Consider the following 21,273-nt stretch of genomic DNA (forward strand, 5'->3'; position numbering starts at 1 on the left):
GTTTTGTAACTAGAAGCCTAGAGGTATTTTAAGGACTTGAGGTCCTCTCTTGAGGTTTCTAGACCTGTTTTTCTGTTGGAGGGACAACTTTGCAGAGAGAAATAAGAACCAATAATGAGGGATTCACAATCACAGCAGCTCTAATGAGATAAACCTACAGCATGGTATTAACCCCATCTCCCAACAGCTGCCATGGGGTGAGGCCAGCTAGAATTCTGATGGAGTCATTAGCCAACTCATGAAAAATTCCCATATGCATGCTTACTCGAAGAATCCTCTCGAAGGATCCAGTGCTCATTGCTCTAGTCATTCCATGCAGGAACATAAACCACAAACCAGCCTTTTATCCTCCTCTCAAGCAGCTTTCACAGATAAGGTGCCTCCAGCCTTGCCTCCCACTCCCTAGAGCAAGGTCACACAAAACCCCAGTGGTCAGGAAGGATGGTGGCCCCCACTCCTGTGGGGGAACAGAAACCACCCCTTGTCTAACGGGACCTTCACACACCCAGCAGAGGCCACGGGCACGCAGGTCTTCACCCCCCCACCTGGAGATGTACAGACCGAGACCAAGCACGCATTTTTGCTGAAGCACCACCAGACTAATAACAAATCACCCACCAGACCAATCTCAAGCTCTTGCTTAGCTCAACAACTGATTCAGATGCCTCTACTTTATCCCTCCTCCACCCAAACATTCCTGCCTGCCACACCCTTGATTCTTTCTTACCTGGGATGATGGAGACTGTGTCTTTCTCCCAAGACACAACGCTAACATATTCCTGCACTGAGGAGGGGATGAGGCACTTGAAGACGGCCACGTTTCCACGCATTGACCTTTGATCCTCCACCCGGACGGTGTAGGGTTCCCTGAAGACTGTAGAGAGATTGGGAGTGGGGAAGAGGAGTGTCACAAGGATATGGGGGGCAGCACCCGCAGCCTCACCTCCTCACTTCTGTCCTCCCATCTCCTGCTTACCCAGCCCAGACGTTCCTGCCGTGACCTTGTTCCTGTCTGGGCAACTCCTTCTCCATCGACCTCCTCCCCGCCCCACTGGACAAGCTACTCTCGCTCCAAAATGTCTAGCCTTCCTCTATGAGATTATACATCCAAATTCCAACCTTTCCCAGTTTGGCAAGTATTAGTGAATTGTGTTAGTTAGATTGAAAGGGTCTTGAGGACAGCACCTAAACCCTGCAATGTCATTATATTCAACAAGAGGGTGTGTAGCTAATAAGGGAATTTGATAGAATTCCCCTAGAGAAACCAAACTGGATTTCCCATGCTATTCCTTTTATTTTGGACTGTAATTTGCCAAAATAAAACTCATGACACGTGATCTGACAACAGAGTTTTGTGCCATTTCAGTGTGAAAGACAGCCTGAGAAATGTAGTTCAGATACTGAACTTTCTGGAAGGTCTAGGTGGTTTATAAGGACAATGGGAGACAACATTTGAAACTGTGATTGTCTCTGAGAATGCAGAACTCAGAGACATGGTCACAGTCTCCAAGATTCTCCAAAACAAAATATCCTTGCTGCTTTCTCTTACTTCCTGACAGTCCTGCAGCCTCTAGAGCACTCCCCCACCCCAGCCTTGCCCTGCCTTCAGACCCATCCCCTCTCCCACAGTGTCCACCTCCTGCCTTGCTCCCAAGATTGTTCTGGGGCACTGTCACTTGCAGCCGCTCTATGTATCAGGTCCTATAGGTGGACTGATCCAGCATTAGAAAGTAGATTGAGGGTCCTGCCTCTACCCAGTCTTTGGCCAACTTGATCCTTCCGCTTCTCTGCCAAGCAGAGCTGGAACATCCAGAGCCCCGCTGCCTACCAACCTTGTCCCTCAGCAGGCATCTGGGCAGCACACCTTCCTCCTCCCCCTGCCAGACCCCCCCCCCCAACCAGCTGTGCATATGCAGCCCCTCTGGCATCATCAGGAGCCTCCTAACTAGTTGTGTTTCCAGTTGATCTGGCCCTCCCCAGGTCTTTATTCTTCCTCCTTCTCCGTATTGTGGCTGTGATGGGAAAGAGATGCAGTGAAGGTGGAGAGACAGAGAGGAAAGCTACTGCTGGCTCTCTGGGCTGTGGTCCAGCCCTTCTGTGGGCTTGGGCAGGGCACTGCCTCCAGATGTGGGAGAGCACAGAGGAGAATGAGGGGAGCTGACCCTGGAGGGAGGCAGAGAGGTGGAGGGAAAGCGTGGTGCAGCACGCAGTACGGAGGTCGGTCCCAGGGAGTCAGGAGGCTAACAGTAAGGAGCATCAAGCCAGCAGGCCCCGCCCCCTCTAGTGGCCAGCTGTGTGATCCTGGACAACAGTTAGTCAACCTTTGCAGCCTCAGTTTCCTCATTTGTAAAACAGCATGTAAAAGGCCAGCCCATGGAAAGCACTGCAACAATGCTGCTTTTCATGACAGCTGCACCTCTGTGATTAACTGGCTACAGGCCCTTAGGCAAGTGACTTAACCTCTCTTTGTCTCAGTGCCCTCATTTGTAAAAAAACACTTAACAGACTTACTGTGAAAACTGCATCCTCACCTAATGACAGGCACGTCACAGGAAACATGATGTCCCTTCCATTTAGCCCAATTCTCTAAGCTGTGGAAGCCAGAACTAGACTCTAAATCCAGACCTCAGGGCTCCCAGCCCAGCACTTGGTGTTGCATTAGGGGAACAGCGCAAAGGACCTACTCCCAAAAAAAGATTCCATGGGGAGCCCAGGGAGGGGAGAAACCCAGAGCATGGCCCTGGGTGCTAAGGGCTTATGGTCTACCCTATAGAAACCGATGGCCTACAGCAGAGCTCTCCCTCCATCGCACCCCTACTCTCAGCTACTTGGAACCTTGTCCTCATGAGAGGCACTCCTAAGGCAGTAGGACCCAGAAGTCAGAAAGGGTCTGTCACTAGGCATGCTGGCTGGGAGGCCCTCCCCAGAATCACTCTTCTGAGTCTGCCCAACACAATCAGCAGGAAAGATGGTGCCCTAGGCTCGGTGCCATTGCAGTGAGCTGGCTAGAACACCCCCTGCCCCTTCCCACCCAAAAAGCCCTTCTAAGAAAACCCTTCCCCAAACCTCAGTGCTTTATCACTCCTCGCAGTACACCTTACCACTGACAATGATTCACCAGTGTCTCGTAATAGCCTAGGTAAGAAGAGCTGATCTTAAGCCATCCCCTCACCTCTAGACCTAACCCAGAGAAATGAGACTTTCTATCTTCTTTAAAGAGACCGCCTGAGAAATCCTCGCTTCTTTGCCTCCATCAACTCTTCCAAAAACCCAAATCCTTCACTGCTAAGAGTTTTCCATCATGACTTCTACCTGCTCTCATGAGACAGGTTATACTCAAATGCCCATCAGCAGTAGAATGGACAAGTAAAGTGCAGTCCAGTCGCACAACAGAATACTTTCCAGCAATGAGAGCAAACGACCTACCACTGTGCACAACCATAGGGTAACCCACAAACAGAAGAGTAAACAAAAGGTTCAAGAGAAGACATACTGTAGGGTTCCATTTACACAATGAACAAAAATAGGCAAACACCTGTATTGTTATAAGTCGGGATAGTGGTTCCTCTTAGGAGAATTATGACCCCAAAAAACCATATGGGAGGCTTCTGAGGTGCTGATGTTGTATTTTTTGATCTGGGTATTTGAACTTTGAGAAAATTCATCAAGCTACATACTTATAATATGTGCCCTTTTCTTTATAAATTTCAATAAAAGGCTTTTTTAAAAAAATAGAAACTGCATGTTTTCTATGAGTCAAAGGCTGAAGTGAGTGCTGTATTGAAATGTGCGCTTTCTCATTAACCATCACATGTAGAGATGCAGGAGGTATGTGCTAGCATCAACTTTGCAGATATGAAAACCGAGGCTTAGAAAGGTGTCTTCTCTGCCTAAGGACATACAGTAAGTGGCAGAACTAAGATTCAAAGGAAAACAACAAACCTGTCTTTGTGTAAATGATTTCTTCCAACCCCTGCCCCCGAGCACTGTACCCTCCCATCCTCAGAACGATGGCGCTGTGGACCCCAGTCTCTATGCCAGCCCTTCCTACTGAGCTTCCCAGTTGGGCAGTGGGCATCTTGTCCCTTACCTGCTTTGACGCGGATGTTGGGGCTCCGGATCTTGCCGACAGCATTCTCCGCGGTGCAGAAATAGTCATTGTCGTGGATAAAGCTATTGAAGGCGGAGGGGGAGAAGGGGTAGAGCTGCAGCGTCCCGTTGGCATGGACGTGCCGGATGTGTGGTACGTCATAGATGTCGTCCCCCGTAGCCAGGTACCATCGAAGGGCCGCGCTGGGGGAGCCCGTGGCTGGGCAGGGCACCACCACCCCCACAGAGCTGGAAAAGGTCACCTGCTGCAAGGAGTCATTTACAAAGTAGAGGCTGGTGCCAACATCTTCAGGGCGGGCTGCAGGGGAGGCAGGAGAGAGACTCAGTTATGATGAGCTCTAAGAATACTGCATCCAGGTAGGCCACGGAGGCCTGTAACAGCCAGCATTCATCCCACCTTCAAGCATCAGTCGTTCAATGAGAATTATTGAGCGCTGACTATACACCAGGCACTGGCAAAGGTGAATATGAGTTCCTGATCTATAGAAGCTTCCAACCTTGCACAGGAATGACAAAGGTTGAAAGTCTCATCCTCCATGCCAAGACAAGTCCATGGGGGCCGGGATGGGGGGGTGGTGGTGGCTGACACACATTCTGTGTTGAAGGGTCCAAAGCCAGGATTTGCTGTTGACATCCACACATGAGGAGAGACACTGGAATGATTAGATAAATGAGTACATACAGAGCACCTACTGCATACAGCAGGTTCCTACCCTTTACCTGGGTTCATCTGCACAACTCTGAGAGGAGATGGTATCACTCTTTTATCACCTCTTTTTATAGCCTGCGAATAGTTACGGGATTTGTCTAAGATCACACAGCTAAGTTACGGAATGGGACACTTGAAACCATCACTCCTAAAGAGGATTTTAGTGCTCTTTCCACCATCCCACAAACAAAAGGTAAATGATTTCAAAACCATGTATTAGGAGGAACGGCTGCAGGAATTGGGATCCTCACCTGGAAGATGGGAGAGTGTAGGAGACCTTGAGAGCTGTCTCCCACCCCTGGAGGTCGATTTGGAAAATGTATTACCACAAAGGGCTGAATGAGGACCAGCAGTAAGGTGGGGGATAAGATCAGGCTCGGGGAGCAAGAGGCCCTGCCTCTAAACCCAGCCCAGACACACTTGACTGCAGAATTCCCTTCCCCTCTCTGGTCATCTGCTCCTTCCCTTGTAAAATGGGGGGAGGAGTGGGCAAGACTTCAAAGCCCCCGTCCATCTCTGACATGTTGCCATCCCAACCCTCAACTGCGCAGGAGAATGTGCTCATGGCTACAGCTGACAACGGTAGGGCCACCCGACAGGGAGGATGGGCTATCTGCTCCTCTCATCCCAGCACAGGGCCTTCGTGTTTCCTGCTCTTATCCCAGCAGCCCTGAATGTTAGAATCAGGGGTCCACCTTCCCTCCCGAGGAGCCTGCCCCTTTAAGAAGGCTACCTCCAGACAAGTGGAAGCAAACTCAGGGGGAGAGAGGACCTGGTCCCAGGTCTCCAGCTGGAAGCCACTCCCTCTCTACTAGGAAGATCAAGGAGCAAACAAACCTCTCTGCTGCTTGTTTAAAGAACATTGCAGGGGACCCAACTTGACCTCAATTTCCACAACTTTATGGGAAGGGGGAGGACCCATATCCAGCTGTATTAATATTCTTGGCTTAACTCTAAGCTGAGCCTCTAGGGAGAATATACCGGGCAGCTCGTTGAGGAAGGCCATTAAGCCTCATTGGCCAGAGCAATTCACATCGTCTCATAAAAAGCCGTGATGAAGCCATTAGCAGCGGTGCTGGAAAACACATTCGCGCGGGCTCCTTGCTGCGGTGTCAGGGGCCTCCTCTTAGCAGCAAATGCATTTGCTGTCCCCACCAGGCACTGCACCCTTAGGGACTGAAAGGCACTTGGAGAGAGCGGGGTGGGCCACATTGCCTCCCACCCTCCTCCTCACGCTGCCTCCCTTGTGACAGTTACAGGGTTGGTGGTTGAGCAAGTCTGCTCTGTGGGGGACCCTCAGAAGCTCCCAAAGCATGCCCAGCTCACAGTTACCAGAGTATTCCCCACCATGAAATCATACCGTGTCACAGGTAAGCAAACCGAGGCATAGGGGGGCTTCTCTTAGGATCCACACTTACCAGATCCCACTCCCATGAGCCAGCTCACCTTCTGAAAAGCTTTCTCACCAAGATTCACTCAACGAATACATGCTAAGCTTCTTCCGTGTGCCAGACACTTTGCTCGTGTGACCTCCGTTAGTTCTCCCAACAGCCCTGAGCTAGGTACTATTATTATCCCCGTTTACGGATGAGGAAAACTAAGGCAGTGAGAGACCAAATGCTGGGATGCCGACTCAGGCAATCTGACCCCAGAGTTGCTTTCTTGATGTATGGCCACAGTGTGACAATTGCAGTAATAAAGAGGGGACCTTCACCTTCCTCAAACACAACCCAGCCATCAACTTCCACTTTCAGCTGGCCAAGAACAGGACTAATACACATGCGCATACACACCCAAGTACACACATACAAACATTTCTCCAGGGAGCAGCCCCTGTTAGACTCTGGTGATTTCAGACAATCTTTAGCTTTTGGGAGCAGGGACATGGCTCTGGGCTTCTGGGAGCTTCTGGAGACAACCTAGTTAATCAGACACCTTCACCATGGCAGCCGCACGGATTTTGGAAGCCAAAATCCATCAAGGTACAGAAAGATTCTACTTTGTGCCTGACAAATGGACTCGGGAAACAGAGGAAGATCCCTGACAGAGAGGCTTTCAGAACTGTGTGACTCCTGGGAGAGGGTAAGTAAACACTTAAGGATAAGTACGATGTTGCCCTCCGTAAAGATGGTACCTCCAGCAGTAACAGTAGCCACCACTGATTTCACTGTTAACTACAGGCCAGGCTCAGTGCCAGGCCCATTCCAAATATTACGTTTCTATTATATAGGAGTCATAACTCTGTAGGGATATTTTACAGATAAGGAAATTAAAACTCTAAGAAGTTACCCAAAGTTGTACAACGTGCATGTGCCAGAGCTGGGACTGGAACCTGACTTTGCATTACATCAGAGCCGGAAGAAGGCACCACTTGCTGTACAAACCATGCTGAAGACGAATTGAACCACAAAATCTGGTTTTCCAGGCTGAGTGCCCCTCCCCACTCTTTCCTCCATCCCAATCCCAACCCAAACACACATTCTGAGTCCTCTTCTCTCCTGGCTGTTAATCCATCCCACTCTACCTGCCTCCCGGTGACAGCCCCTTCCTTCCCCGGCACCCTCTGCCCACCAGGAGCATCAACTACAATGACAGCAGCCTTCCTGCACTTCCAGGCCTCGGATCTTGCCAGAGCCAAGGACACAAGCTTCCCAGCAACTACAAATGGGTAGATTTAATTGATGAATTGACTGGGATTGTCCAGCCACCTGTCAAGGCTGATGAAATGGCAGATTTATAGCAAAAGGAGAGTAGCCTCATATTTCTCCCACCCTGGGATTTGAGCTGCTGTCCTCTGAGTCTGGGGGAGCTGGGGAGGATTAGACATACCATTCATTTCTGCTTACGGCCCTGACAGTGCATTGCCATTATGAAACATCACCCTCAGGTGTAAAACAATAGCATTTTGCACTTATGTTGGGTTCATATTTTACTATCACAAGGCACCTGTCAGCTCAGAATGCAGAAGCTCTTAAGTAAACATTAATTTAGCCTCACCCTATCTGCCAAGAGAAAGAAAGGAGTGAGCAAATCTATGAAGGGGAAACTGAGGTACTAGCCAGCAAATATCTCAAGTCTCTGCTATATGCCAAGTTGAAGGCTAGGCACAAGGGCAGAAGGTGAGTGGCCACAGAAGCAATGGGTACATTCAGTCACCCAGGCAACCATGGGAGTAGCAGGGGCCTGAGGTCCTCACTCTGACCTCATGGGGTCTGGTGTGGCCTCTACAGTGGGGGTTTCCTCTCCTTCTCAGGCTCCTATTTGAATCTTTAGAGCAGTGGCAAAGCCAAAGCAAGCCTGGAGAGGCACAGGGAGGGACGGTGCCACAGACAGAGCCCTGGGTCGGGGGTCTGACAGAACCACCTTCCCTCTTGAGGCTCTCCCCTCACTTGCTGTATGACCTCAGGCAAGCTGCTTAGCCTTTCTGGGGAGGAGGGTGGCGATTGCAGCATCTTACTTGTCCCCAGGGCTGCTGAGCAGGTGAGCTGGAGCATGAAAGTTCTTTGCTCCCCACAATAGGGATGTATGAATATGAGAGATGGGGATTGTTACTCTAGTCCCAGCTCTCCCTGAGGGGTCAAGGGTGCCTAAGGTTACTGCAAAGGATGACCAGGGCACAGCTCCACCCTGCAGCTCTGCAGAATTCAAACTCCTCTCCAACCCCTACTTCCTCTCAGCTGGCTCCCACACCCTTCCGTGCCTCGCCTGCGCGTCCCCACCCCCAGGTCCTCTCAGACCCAGGGACCAGGAAAGACTTTGTGTCCCTTCAAGAGTTATTTACCAAGCACCAGCCACAGGCTCCGCAGTATCCCAGGTATGGTAGGAGACATCAAAGACAAGGGAGAATGGCCCCACCTTCCAGGAGCTTGTAAAGGTGTTGGCAAACAGGGTAGGGGGTTAAACAACATCGTGGGGCCAGGGACAGGGAGGAAGGGTTGAAAGTACTGATTCAGAAACAAGAGCCATGGGGAGGGAGCAGGTAAGTTACTCAACAGCCAGAGAAAAGCTTTGAGAAGCATGGGGGGTGGGGGTGGGGGAGGAATGTGAGCTGAGCATGGAGAAAAGATCTGAATGGGTGAGATGGTAGGATGGGACATAAGAAGACACTCCAATGAAGGACAGCCTGGACAGTCACACAGCGGCAGGAATGGGTAGGGCACGTTTGGGGGACCCTGCAGAAACCTTCCATGCTGGGACACTGGGAGGGCTTGAGGAGAAGAGGTAAAACCAGCGGGACTGAGGGGCTGACACTGTGGAAGGCAGTGGGGAATACCCGGAGGTCCACAAGCGTGGAAAAGCACGGTGCAGGGTGTCCCCTGACGGTGGCGACTGAGATTATCCAAAATCTCGCCCTATGCCTAACTGCATTTTGGCAGGATGCCTGTTTCCGTGAAGACTTGGTCTAACTAATAGTACTGAATTCTTGGAAAAAAGGAGACTAACTTTACGGAGCGCCTACTGTGTGCTAGGCTCTGGGCTGGGGTGCTTCAAGGGCATTTTCTCATTTAATCTTCACACAGAGGTATGAGGTGGGGGTCCTGTAAGTCTTGGTTTACAGGTGAGGAAAAAGAGGTTGAGGGGTCCTGATAACTTCTCCAAGATCGTACAGCTGGAAAGAGATGGAGCCAAAATTCAACAGAGGTCAGTCTGCCTCCAAAGCCCAGGGTTTATCTGTCCCAACACTGAAGAGTTCAAAGTTTGGGGCCTTATGAGGTTTTACCTCTTCCCACCAAGCCATTCCCAATTTGGATAGCAAATCCCCTGACAAGAGACTCCTGCTCTCCGCTCAAATCCTAGTCACTCCCCCCAAATCCTAGTCACTCCCCCCAAATCCTACTCACTCCCCCCAACTCTTTCTTCCCTCTGCAGACAGAACCAGGCATATTTACAGAAAGAAAGAAGAGGAGGGGGACATTTCATAAATAAAGAGAAAGACACGCTCAGATCAACAGCAAAGCTTCCTCTGGTCAAAGGGGGAAATGGATTTTTAATAGAAAATGGAAGTTATGTGCTTGGTTGTCATGTGACAGACGCCCAGACTTAAACCCATTTAATCTTCTCTGCCGTTTAACATTGAGCACCACCCTGATGCTGTGTTTCATAAAACAGGCTCCCAATCGCTAGGAGATTAGAAGTGTAGAAATAGTGCAGCAATATTTTTAAACCAGAAATCGCCCCCAGGCATTTGGGCTGCCCCCAGGGTCACCGCTGAAACCTAAATATCCATCACATCAACTCTCGCGCTCTCCCTCCGCTGCTGTCTGGGCATGAGGATTAGTTTGCAGAAGGAAACTCGACACCATGTCCTGGGCTCACACCCCACCTGCCTGGGCTGGGATGGGGGTGTCTGGCTGCAGTCTGAGGAGCCGACCGACTGAGGCTTCCTGTGAGGTGCACACTGAATCACCCCCACGTCCTCATCTCTAATCATCGTAAATGACAACCTGAGGGGACTGAACTATTAATACCTCACCACCTCCACAGGGAGGACGAGTCATTTTGTTTTCTTCCCTTACAATGTTTACTCGTCTCATTCACTGGACTTTTTATCCAGGAGTATCTGCCAGTGCTGGGACCCCTGTGCCCCCTCAGTGACGGGCAAGATTTTGCAAGGGGCATCCTTGCCCTGGCATAGCAAGCATGGGTAGGGGAAGTGGAAGGTCTGCAGGGGAACAGGGGCAGGAGGAGTGGGCAGGACCAAGAGGGCAGGGCTATGAGCTCCCTGAGGGCAGCGACTGTCTAGGTCTCACTCCATCCCCTTGGCACAGCACTGGGCACTTAGGGCAGTGGTGAAAAGCCCAGACTCTGGAGACAGACTTTCTGGGTTTCAGTCACTACTACGTCACTTACAAGGAGTGTTTGTAACCTCAGGCAAGATTATCTCTGTGCCTTCCCTATCTATAAAATGTGGGTGACAACATCTACCTGAAGGGTCGTTATGGCTGGATTAGGTAATATAGATGGAGAACTTAGGACAGTTTCTGGTGTGTGTAAGTACCTGGCACCACCTAAGTATTTGTGGCTGTTGTTGTAAGTATTATTACAGTAGGGAAGCAGTAGGTATTTGTGGAAAAATGAATCCTTATGCCACAAATATTCACTGTTCACCTACGATGTTAAGAATAATAAAACTTAAAACTGTAGTTCTCAAACATTAATATGCATAAGAATCCCCTGGAGTGCTCGTTAAAAATGCAGAGCCTTAGATAACAGATTTCACCACGTCTGTCATAGGGCCCAAAATTTTATTTCTCATGCAGGGGTCCTCTGTCTATATTCAGAGTAACAGTCTTTAGAAAAAGTAGATTTGCCATCCTGGACTTCTAATATCACCTTCCCAACAACAGACAGTTCTCATTGGCTTGGCTGGCAAGACCTAACCACCACATTCATTAACTTCATTTGGTGACCAAGTTAATAAAATAACAGTCGTGTGATCAATAACAATAGAGATTGCAATAGCCACGCGGTCGCTGCCCCAAGGGCTCACGCAGAGTTCTTATGCAGATGTGGGCTGGTGAGTTTTCTTACACAGATTTGCAAGGTTGATTATTTCACTGCATTTCCACACAGAGGTTTTTACAGGAGATATATTCTGTGCCTCCACTCTGACTGTTCTCATCCCACAGTTGGAAAGATTGGGCCCAGACAGGATCAACCAGCAGGGCCTCAGCTCAACCACCAAGTCCATTCAAAATCCAGGTGAGGACCAGCTAGACTGGGTCTGGCTCCTCCACCAAAAACCCCGTAATTGTGTGTTCACTCATACCTTGGGGACAGCCTGAGTGTAGACCCTGGGGGGAGTAAGGCGAGTCTATCAGACAGCATCAGAGCATTTATCAGGCAACCCGAACTGGTATTGTCCCTGGACAAGATGGAGCAGCTGGGACCAAGTCCCAGCCTTGTGCCTATGACTTCCTCCCAAACCCAGCATGCCTGCTTTACCACAATCTTCACCATCGCCACCATTTGTTTTCAGCATTTGTTTATTATTGAGCATTTAATTCTTACAACAATCCTTAAATGTAGCTACTGCTCAAGACCCCATTTTACAGATAAGAAAACAGGTTCTTAGGTCAAGTGACTTCCTGGCATGGCACAGCTAGCAGTGGCAAAGCTGCGTTTCAAACCCAGGCCTCCCTCACTCCAGGTTGCGTTTCTCAACGGGCGCACACGGGGTAGACTCAGACTATGTCCAAGGTGTGAGCACACTGGGTGGGGGGGAGGGGGTGTAGTGGATTGAATTAAGTCCCCCCAAAACTCCCTGAAACTTGAATTGTGCCCCCTCCAGTTTTACGTATTAGAAACTTGGCCTCCACTGTGACTGTTTAGAGGGTGGAAAATCCTATTACGGTAATTGAAAGGTGGGGCCTTGGAGAGGTGATTGGATTGTGGACCATGCTATAGCAAATGAATCAAAAATGGTGGTCAGTGGCGTGGTTCTGAGGGCTTTAAAAGAGAGGGTCTCTCTTGCTCTCTTGCTCTCTCTGCTTCCACCATCTTGTAATGTGAGACCCCTGGGTCACTGTCACCACCCCCAGATGTGTTCCTTGGACTTTGGACTTACAGCCTCTGAAACTATAAGCAATAAATTTTGTTTTTCTTTGTAAACCACCCAGTTCCAGGTAGTTTGCTATAAGAAACAGAAATGGACTAATAAAAGGGGTGTTTGTCAAAGAAGAGCAATATGGGATATGACAATTTTTATTTGGGACTGTTCCAGGCATCAGACATTTCATCCTTCCCCCAACTAAATGCCAGCAGCTCCCTACCCTAGTCATTGAGATGACCAAAAAACCCTGCCCCATCCCTACTTCCAATTCCAATGAAAAATGCTAACCTCTAGTGCTCCACCCATCAGAAACATGGGGGGTTTTTGGTTTTATTTTTTGTTTTTTTAAGATTATTAACACAAACATAGTTCCTATAGCCAGTAGCCAGAACCCTATGAAATCCAGTAAAGAGGCAGCTATCCTTCAACCTACATGGCTCCTGTACCATCGGCTCCAGGAGAAGTTATGAGCAACAGCTGACAGTCAGACAGACTCTTTAATCTTCCAACCCTTTCTAGACAAGGCCTGTCAAAGGAAGGTCCCTTATGGCCAGAAGTTCTTTCTAGGGAGTCGGCTCAGACAGCACAGTTGTCCCCAGAGAATCCCAGATTTAGATTGTTAACGCTAGAGGGATTTAAGAGATTATTTTGTCCAATCTCCTCCATTCGCAGAGGGGAGATTGAGGCCTAGAGAGGTGGAGTCATTTCCCCCAGGGACACAGCTAGCCAGTGTTCTTTCAGTTCTGGCCATCCCACTGTCAGAAAACTAGCAACCCAGGAACAGAGGAGCACCAGGCAGCACTGAAACGATGTCACACGAGGGAGCATCAGAAGAACGAGGGATGCTGTGCATCTGGAGGAGGGGCCTCAGGCGGGCCGCATATACGACCATAAGTGGCCGAAGAGTGTTTAGGTAGGAGAGGGCTTTCCCTTTATCTGTATGGCCCATAAGGTAGAGCCAGGACCAGTGAGTAGAAGGTACCAGACTATGACAGGCTTTGTCTCATTCTAAGGATGAGCTCTGTAATAGTCGGGACTGCGTGACCAGGAAGAGCTGCTTTGCAAGGAAGGGGTTCCCTGTTGCTGGAAGTGCTGGAGCAGAGGAAGAGAACCGCTCATGGGGAAGCTGCAGAGGGAATCAGGCATCCGGCTAGGGAACGGATTTCATATCCTTAAAGGTGCCTTCCAACCCTGAAAGACTGTTACCCATGGAAGTCACCTGGATCTCCCCCTCCCACCCCAAAGCAGGTCTCCCTAATCTCCCCCCGACCCCATGGCTCTGAGCAGGCCATCCCAGAAGCAGGGTGTCCATGATCCTTGATTCAGCAGGGTTCTCAGGGATTCCAGTGAGTGCTGTGGCCTCAAATGAGGTCAAACAAGGTGGGACTCTGTGCCCACTGCTCTTCCCACAAAAGGCTGTGGATTCCCTGCAGGGAGAACCACCGTTTAAGGGATCAGTCCAGAGGGCTATGGACTAAACCTGCACCTGAGGACCTGGGAGGGGTATGGAGGAGGGAGTCAGGGAGGCTTCTACCCACTCCCACCAGCATTGGGGCCACAGGGAATCTGCCAAGTTTGCCCCAGGAAGACTGTTGCCAGCCTAGCTGTGCCTCATCAGCTGTTCCCATGATGATGAAAAGCAAAGGCTAGGAAAATTCTTCCTATGTGGGGGTTCACGGAGGGGGAGACAGCCACAAACAGCTGGGAGACCTTCATCGCTCCTGTGTGATGAAATGACAGTAATTATACCTTACATTTCAGCAGAGTATTTATAAGGCTAAAACTGGTTTGCTGTGGTTTCTACATGTGTGTGTTCATATGTTCCCTCGCTCAGTGTACAAAAGCATTGTCACATGATAGATCGTTTTATGCCTTTCATTCTTCTTGCACACATACAATAACAACTGCCCTGTGGGACAACCAGGACAGAGGTTATTTTGCCCATTTCACAGATTAGGAAATAGAGGCACGTGAAGTATTAGGCAACTTGCCTAGGTTAGACAGCCTGAGCCTTGTTTTCTAGGCCCATGGGCAATGCTCTTTCACACACACACACACACACACACACACACACACACACACACACACACACACACACCCCTCTTTAGAATCAGTTTAATGAATATGCAGCTACCATTTGAATAACTGTTCTTAATGAAGATGGTGACCTTGGCAACTTCAGTGCAAGCCTCATGTACAGCAAGGGCATGGGGAGGTGGGGCAGGGGAGGCCAAATGGATGAGGGGAGCAGCTGGAGTGGCATGGGTGGAATCCAAGGCTAATGCTATTCACACTGAAGCAGTGCTGGCCAAACATCTGTGCAACAGAGCACACAGCCTCCCCAACACTCATGACGCCCACAGGCCACAACCTGCCATGGGCAGCACTTGACCTCTGGGTCATATGCTGCTTCCCTGTGGCAGAATGGGTCACGGAGGGAGGCACTAGTGGCCCAGGGACCCCCAAGGTCATGGGCTGCCAAGGGTGTTCTCTACACACAAAACTACCTGAAAAATAGAGACGATCCTCCCAGCGGGGACAGACAGAAATCCATCCAGCCACAGTTATGAGGCTCACCCTATGAGGAGCACTTACATAGGTTTTACGGCATTATCCCAGAATAATTCCTACTCTGTGCAACCATGGTGGAGATTTAACAACCAACCCCAGCCTTCCTTTGGCAGATAAGAGACTGGCCTTTGCCTCACCCTCAAATCCAAGTCTGGACCCAACTTCTGTCCTCCACATTTCCACTGCTTCCACTGGCCATGTCCAGGGGAAGGGAGTGCGCTGGGCTTCTCAGGGACATCCAGGTGCCTGCACTGCCTCAGCTGTCTTGTTGAAGAGGAGACCAGCAGGCTACCCAGCTAGTTGATAGATGGAAGGAGTTGACATCCCCTGCCCTCACCACCACTCAGTCTTTCTTATTGTTACAAAGTCTAAGCCAGTTGGCTTGGCTAAAAATGTGGCTGGTTAATACAACTGCTCAGGACAGAATCTGGTGATCTATTTTGGGTGGGGGCAGGCAGATAAAGATGGAGGCTGTGGGCAAAAAAAGAAGATGTTTATTAAGCATCTACTACATATGTCCTGGCTACTTTCTACACATTATCTCCTTTAATCCCATTTCTTAGCTCAGAAAGGCCCAGAGTCACATGGCCAGTAAGTGCACAGCCAGGGTGTCATTGAAGGCTTTGCCTTGACTCCAAATTTCCACCACCGGTGAGTTTCAATCTTCTTTATTTTTCTTTACACTTGAATATATAAAATGGGTAAAAGCTCTGGTTGAAAGAATGGACGGTGGGGGGAGCTTGAAGTTTCCCCCTCCTACTCTCTACCTCCATCCATCATCTGAGGCTCCACCTAATCCTTGAGCTCCATGCAACATCCTTTAGAAACCTCCGCGGGCTCTGGCAGACCAGAGCCCTCCTGGATCAGCAGATGTGCAGAAAAATACTCCGGAAGGCTTTGGAGCTGCACCCGCCAGGGTGGGATTCACTCGGGGTCCTGGAAATGCAGACAGAACCATTCCCAAGGCCACACTCCTGCTGCAAGCATCCCAGCTCCCTGGGAGGGAGCCCTCAGCTCTCCTGCAGTGCCTGCCCTTCAAGCATCAATCCAAATTCTTTACGCTCCCTTCCCTCCATGACCTCAGAGCCTATCTTCCCAGTGCCCCCACTGGAACCACCTCACATGACCAAAGCTGCCCTAACAATGGTGGGATAAGAAATTAGGGCTCTTCCTTTAATCTCTCAGAGGCCACAACCCCCTCCCAAGCTGGATGCTGACAAACCGGGAGGGTACAGGAACATTCCACCTCACTTCATACCCCCATCCTTCCAGCCGCTGTCTCTCCACCTATGGACCGTATCCCTAAGCAGCCAGCCTCCTCATTCTTAACTCACCAGAAGGCCAATGTCGGCCTTGGATTCCTATAGCTGGTTTGCCCCTCTCTTTACACTCTTCTTCTTCCTGCAACAGGAGGAACAACCCATACCCCACATTTGGTCTGCCTTAGGTTGCCTCTGCCCTCTGCCACCCTTCCTACCCTAGTAGCGCCAGTACCACTGTCTGTCTCTGAGTAAGAGAGGTGGGAGCTCCAGGGCTGCCTTGCCAGGTGGCAAACTCAGTGCCGAGCACCTATAGGCCTAACTCTCAGATGTGAGATGGCAGCACTACCAAAACACCAGTCCTTCTCTGGCTCCTTCTCCACCCGCGTTGCATGCAGGGAGAAAGATGCTGCCTGGCTGCTATGGAGGCTGAGATCAAGATGCTACTCACAAAGGGTGAGGCTCTTGGCCTGGCTAGGTGAGCATGCAAATTATATGCAAATCTGGGGCCTGCCCTTCGGTTCCTGACACCCTGCCATCTCTGCTGCCTATAGCTCACCCTATTCAGGCACCTGAGTACCCAATAAAACTTACTGGGATAGGGGCCGAGAAAGCACTTCTAGAAGTGGGGGCTCTTCCTCTTGACCAAATGTCCCCAAGAAGCATCTCCTCCAACACCACATGAGAGGAAAGAATCTCCCAGCCTGGGACTTGTATACCACCCCCAACCCTCCCCTCACAAAAAATCCTCTCTGAACATCCACTCTCCCCTCTCCTCACCCACAAATAAAATTATCCTTCACCAGCCAGAGCAGGGGACCAAGCAAGTCACAAGGATGGAATTCCTAAAGATACTGAGAAGATAAGGGGGCATGAGGTCTGCACCCCTCTAAGGCTAACAGCCCATGAGGTGCTCCAAGCAGCCCCCCCCGTTTCTGGGATCTAACAGCTCATGAGGTGCTCCGAGCAGCCCCCCACCCTGTTTCTGGGATCTCCCAGCCTGTGTGTTTGGGGGCCTACTTCTTCAGCAAGACATCACTGGGCCAAACCCTCCATTTGTCTGCCCACGACCTAAGAAAACTAAGCCTCTCTGGCCAGTCCCCTGGGATCTGCTCAACTTAAGCACTGCCTTGGGTCAGCTGCTTACTTGCTTCTTGTTTCTAATTCAGCCCCGATTCTGCTGCATATATATATTAAAGGCAGCTGGCTTTGATGCCCAGAAAAACGAAGCATCAGAAAGGTTTGTCAGGCATTATGGCAGTTCCACTCTCCATCATATTATTCCAGCAGCCAGGGCCTCTCTGCCCGCCCACCCCTCCCCGACACTCACTGGCCCTGCGCCGGCCTCCCCTAAGTTGTGTTTGCCATTTCAACATTTTAAAAACACACTCCCCTAGAACCCCCCCCCCCCTTTTAATTAGACACTGAACTGAGTGGTAGAGATTTTCTTAATGGCCTGACGAAGGCTTTTAATTTGGTCTCCTCAAAAGAGAAGAACCGTAAGTCCCCATCCGAGAGGTTGGGGTGGGAAATGAAAAAATCAATGCAACCCATTATTTTGGCTTTTAGAAAACAGGAATTTTAGTGCCGGGGAAGCTTGTTCTTTTACACAGTAAAAATGCAAATGCAGGCAGCACAGATGCTGGCACGCTGGATGTAACAACGGAGAGAGCCTCGCTGGGCTTCAGCCGGCTGCCCGAACCTGGATTTGTTTTCACAGTAATAAGGCAGTTATTGGAGGCTCGATAACCGATTATTAAAACACCTTCCCAGTTTAGTTCTGGGGAATCGGTCTGAGCTCAGGCTTCATCAGAAAAAGGTATTTTGAGAGGAATGGAAATAACAGAAGCTTAAAACACATTCAATAACTGCTTAATTCCATCCAGAGGACGCTCCATCTCATCCTGTTTTCTTCTCTCTCTCCCTGCCTCCTCCCGCTCCTCACAGATGGACGTACAAATTATTGCAAGAGGATATTGTTTTCTGTAACAGGCTTGAACATTCACATTTACATTTTCCTTGGTGCCGCGGGGGTGACTGGCAACGGGAGAGAAAATACACCAAACCCCATCTTTCCTGCCCTCCCTGCATCACATCTTTCCCGAGCCTCCTCCGCCAACCCCTAACCACGCCATCCCAAGCAGAACAGGCCCCAGGGAACAGCCTGGCACCTCAGTCCCAATTAAGGCACCGAGGAAAAGAAAGGCCTGTCTGGCAAGGTGCCCTGGTACCCAGCACAGACACCAGAGCCTCCAAATCCCAGGGGCGCCAGGGATCTGCAGACCCAAAAGCCACCGAGGGGCTGCCACACCTGGCACCTTCAGCCTACCCACAGGTCCAAGGCCAGTGGCAACTTCCTTCCCAAGTTGGAATGGATTTTGCCCCTCCGGGTGTCCTGTTGCCTTCTGGGCTTTTCTCCACCCCCACCCCCATCTGCTCCCTCCCTATCAAATAGCTTGCACTTCATTTATTAATGCCAGGCTCCTGGAAGGGGGAGGGGACCGTCCTTCAGGTATTTGCTAAGGGACCTCTACTCTGGGCTGTTCTGGAAGAGGTCTCCTGAGGGTGGTGGGGGAGGGGGGAGGGGTTGAGGACAAAGCTGGGTAAGAGTGTGGTAGCAGCTCTGGCCTGTGCTTTCTCGCCCGACAAAATGGGAAAGGGGGTGAGGGGTGGAGAGAGAGCTATCGAAAGAGAAAGCTGCTCCTCACCTTATGTATTTTTAATATTAATGTAATTAAAGCTGCGAGTCGAGCCAGCCTGCGGGGGCAGAGGGAGGCAGGAAGAGCCTGGGGGGTGGGGGGCGCGGGGGCTGAACAGGAGGCAGGCTGCTTCTTGCTCTGCTAAGATGGGATGAAGGGGTGTGATGCGGGGGGCAAGGGGTTAAACCCAGATTAGCCGTGGTGTGTAACCCAGTGGACCTCCCTGGGTCTGAGAAACTCAACTACTTTGTCCACGATTCAGAGGCTCCCCCTTGCCCCGCACACCGATCTCCCAGCAAACCCCAGCAGTATCTTGGCCCTCAGGCTGTCTTTGACCCGGCAGTATCTACAAATAAGGGTTACTCACATCCCCCCCTACCCAGGATATATAGCAGTGAGCTCTGGGCAGGCTGCAGACTCCAGACCCCTGGGGCTTCGGTCCGGAAGGACTAGACCCCCCTCCGGGAGCCAACCCTCTGCTGGATTGCCCTTCCCCATTGCCCAGGGGTCAAGAGATGCCACTCCGCCAGAGGCAAAGGCGGGGAGAACTCGCCCCCAGGGCGCGAAGGAGAAAAGTTAGAGGGCTGAACAGGTAAAGCTGAGCTTGTTGGAGCGTGTGTGTTCCGCCGCGCAAGGGCGCGGAGTTCGGCCGCCTCATCTCCCGCCATCTGTGCGCCCAGGGGCACGTCCTCTGCCATAGCCTGGAAGCCCGACCGCCAGCACCAGCCTGGTCCCGCCTCGGTGCCCAGGTGGCTTCGGTCGGAAATGTCTACCCCCTCCTAATCTCCCAGTCCCGGCTACTACGCGGATCAGGTGCGTAGCGCCCCAGCCGCAGGTCTGGACATGCCGGACACCTGGACCCACCCCTAGCAACCCCTTCTCTCTGGGGACAGAGACACGCCTCCCCCAGCCCGAAGACTTTTCCCCAGGCCGGCTGGCCAGGTGCCGAAGCGGGCAATCTCGCACCTTGGGGCGCGCTGCCGGAGGTGGCCACGGGGGCACAACGAAGCCGGGGCTAGCGCCCGGGGCAGGGGGATGGGGTGAGACTTGGGGAGGGCGACCTCTGGGTTTGGAGAACAAACTTGCTATCCGAGGGACTCCAGCTCTAGGGACCCCCAGCTATCCCCGCCCTGTATCCAGCCAACGCGCGGATAAGCGCCATGCGGTGCGCCCGCATTCGCGCCAGGGCGGGGGGCTGGGGCGGTCTAGGGGCGCACGGTCGCGAAGGAGGAGTAAGCCTCCGGGTCCGAGGCCCGAATAGCGGACTTCTAGGTGAAGAGTCACGGCCTGATGACCTCTCGACTTAAAGGGCACCCCGGGGTCCCAGCGCCATCAAGCCGCAGGAAGCGGGCAAGGGGCTGGGGGAGGGGTCCAGGACAGAACTGCGGCCAGGCGGGGAGCGGGGAGATGAGGGGTCCTTCTCCACCACCGAAACGGGAGCGCCCCAAAACGGCTGGCGCGGGTGGCTGGCAGAGCGGTCCCGAGCTGACCCTCACCCGGCCCCTCTCCGGGTGCTTGCCCCACCCCGCCGCACCCACCTGGGGCCATGCACCGGGGTCGGTCCTCCCGGCACCTGGAGCCTTCCAGGCACCCAGCCTGGCTGCCAGCCGCGCGCACCCCGGACCCGCCGCCTCCATCGCCCAGCCGCCCGCGCGGGTCTCACCTTTGTGTAAAGAGTCCAGGAGCAGGAGGAAAGTTACCAGCCACATGCCATAAAGAGGCCCTATTCTCCGGGGAGGTGGTCCTGTGGCCGGCCGTGCGGCTGCGCCTCTCCCCCGCTCAGCGCGCTCCCAGCCGCCCGCACTCCGCGCCCCGCTCTCTCTGCTCCTCAGCCCAGCGCTCGGCGGCGGCGGCTCCTCCCTCCTCGGCTCCCCGGCTCCTGTCATCCGCGGGGCTGGGCCAGGCGGCCGCTCTCCCCGCCCCCCCGCGACACCCCGGGTGGTGTGCGCGGCGCGAGCCCCGAGTCCAGACGACCCGCAGCCCCACAAGCCCGGGGACGGAGGAGGGACCCGGACCAGACAGACGGCCCCGACCGGGCTCCGCTATCTGAGAGGCCAGGGGTCCCTGTCACCCACCGGTTCGGAGCCTGTGGTCGCGCACAGGCGTGTGTCATACGTGTGCCACGAGCTTGCCATGCTCGGGGCAAGGACGCCCCGTTTCTCCTGGCCCACTTACTGGGGGCCAGTGCTTCCTGCCTCTTTCGGACTCGGTTTACCCGCTTGGATGGGGGAGCATAGATGCTCTGGATAAAACCCTGACTACGGTCTTTCCGTACGGCCCGGTGTTACTCCCCACTCCAGAGCGACAGGCTTCCAACCCCTAGCTACTTCTGCACGCCGGCCTCCTGGAGAGCCCCAGCCGAGTCCAGCCACC

The 21,273-nt window shown here is 52.1% G+C and overlaps 1 protein-coding gene across 1 annotated transcript in view; it reads right to left on the reverse strand.

The window, feature by feature from the left end:
- DSCAML1 (DS cell adhesion molecule like 1) overlaps positions 1-20,786 on the reverse strand; it is a 340,661-nt gene extending 319,875 nt beyond the window's left edge. The window contains exons 1-3 of the mRNA XM_063094153.1: positions 20,564-20,786; positions 4,091-4,408; positions 728-874 (exon numbers count right to left, since the gene is read on the reverse strand). Coding sequence (XP_062950223.1) covers positions 728-874; positions 4,091-4,408; positions 20,564-20,786 — 688 coding nt within the window. The remainder of the gene's footprint in view (positions 1-727; positions 875-4,090; positions 4,409-20,563) is intronic.
- Between the last annotated feature and the right edge of the window lie 487 nt (positions 20,787-21,273).

This window comes from Cynocephalus volans, chromosome 4 (assembly GCF_027409185.1).
Source record: "Cynocephalus volans isolate mCynVol1 chromosome 4, mCynVol1.pri, whole genome shotgun sequence".
NCBI classification, from domain to species: Eukaryota; Metazoa; Chordata; class Mammalia; order Dermoptera; family Cynocephalidae; genus Cynocephalus; species Cynocephalus volans.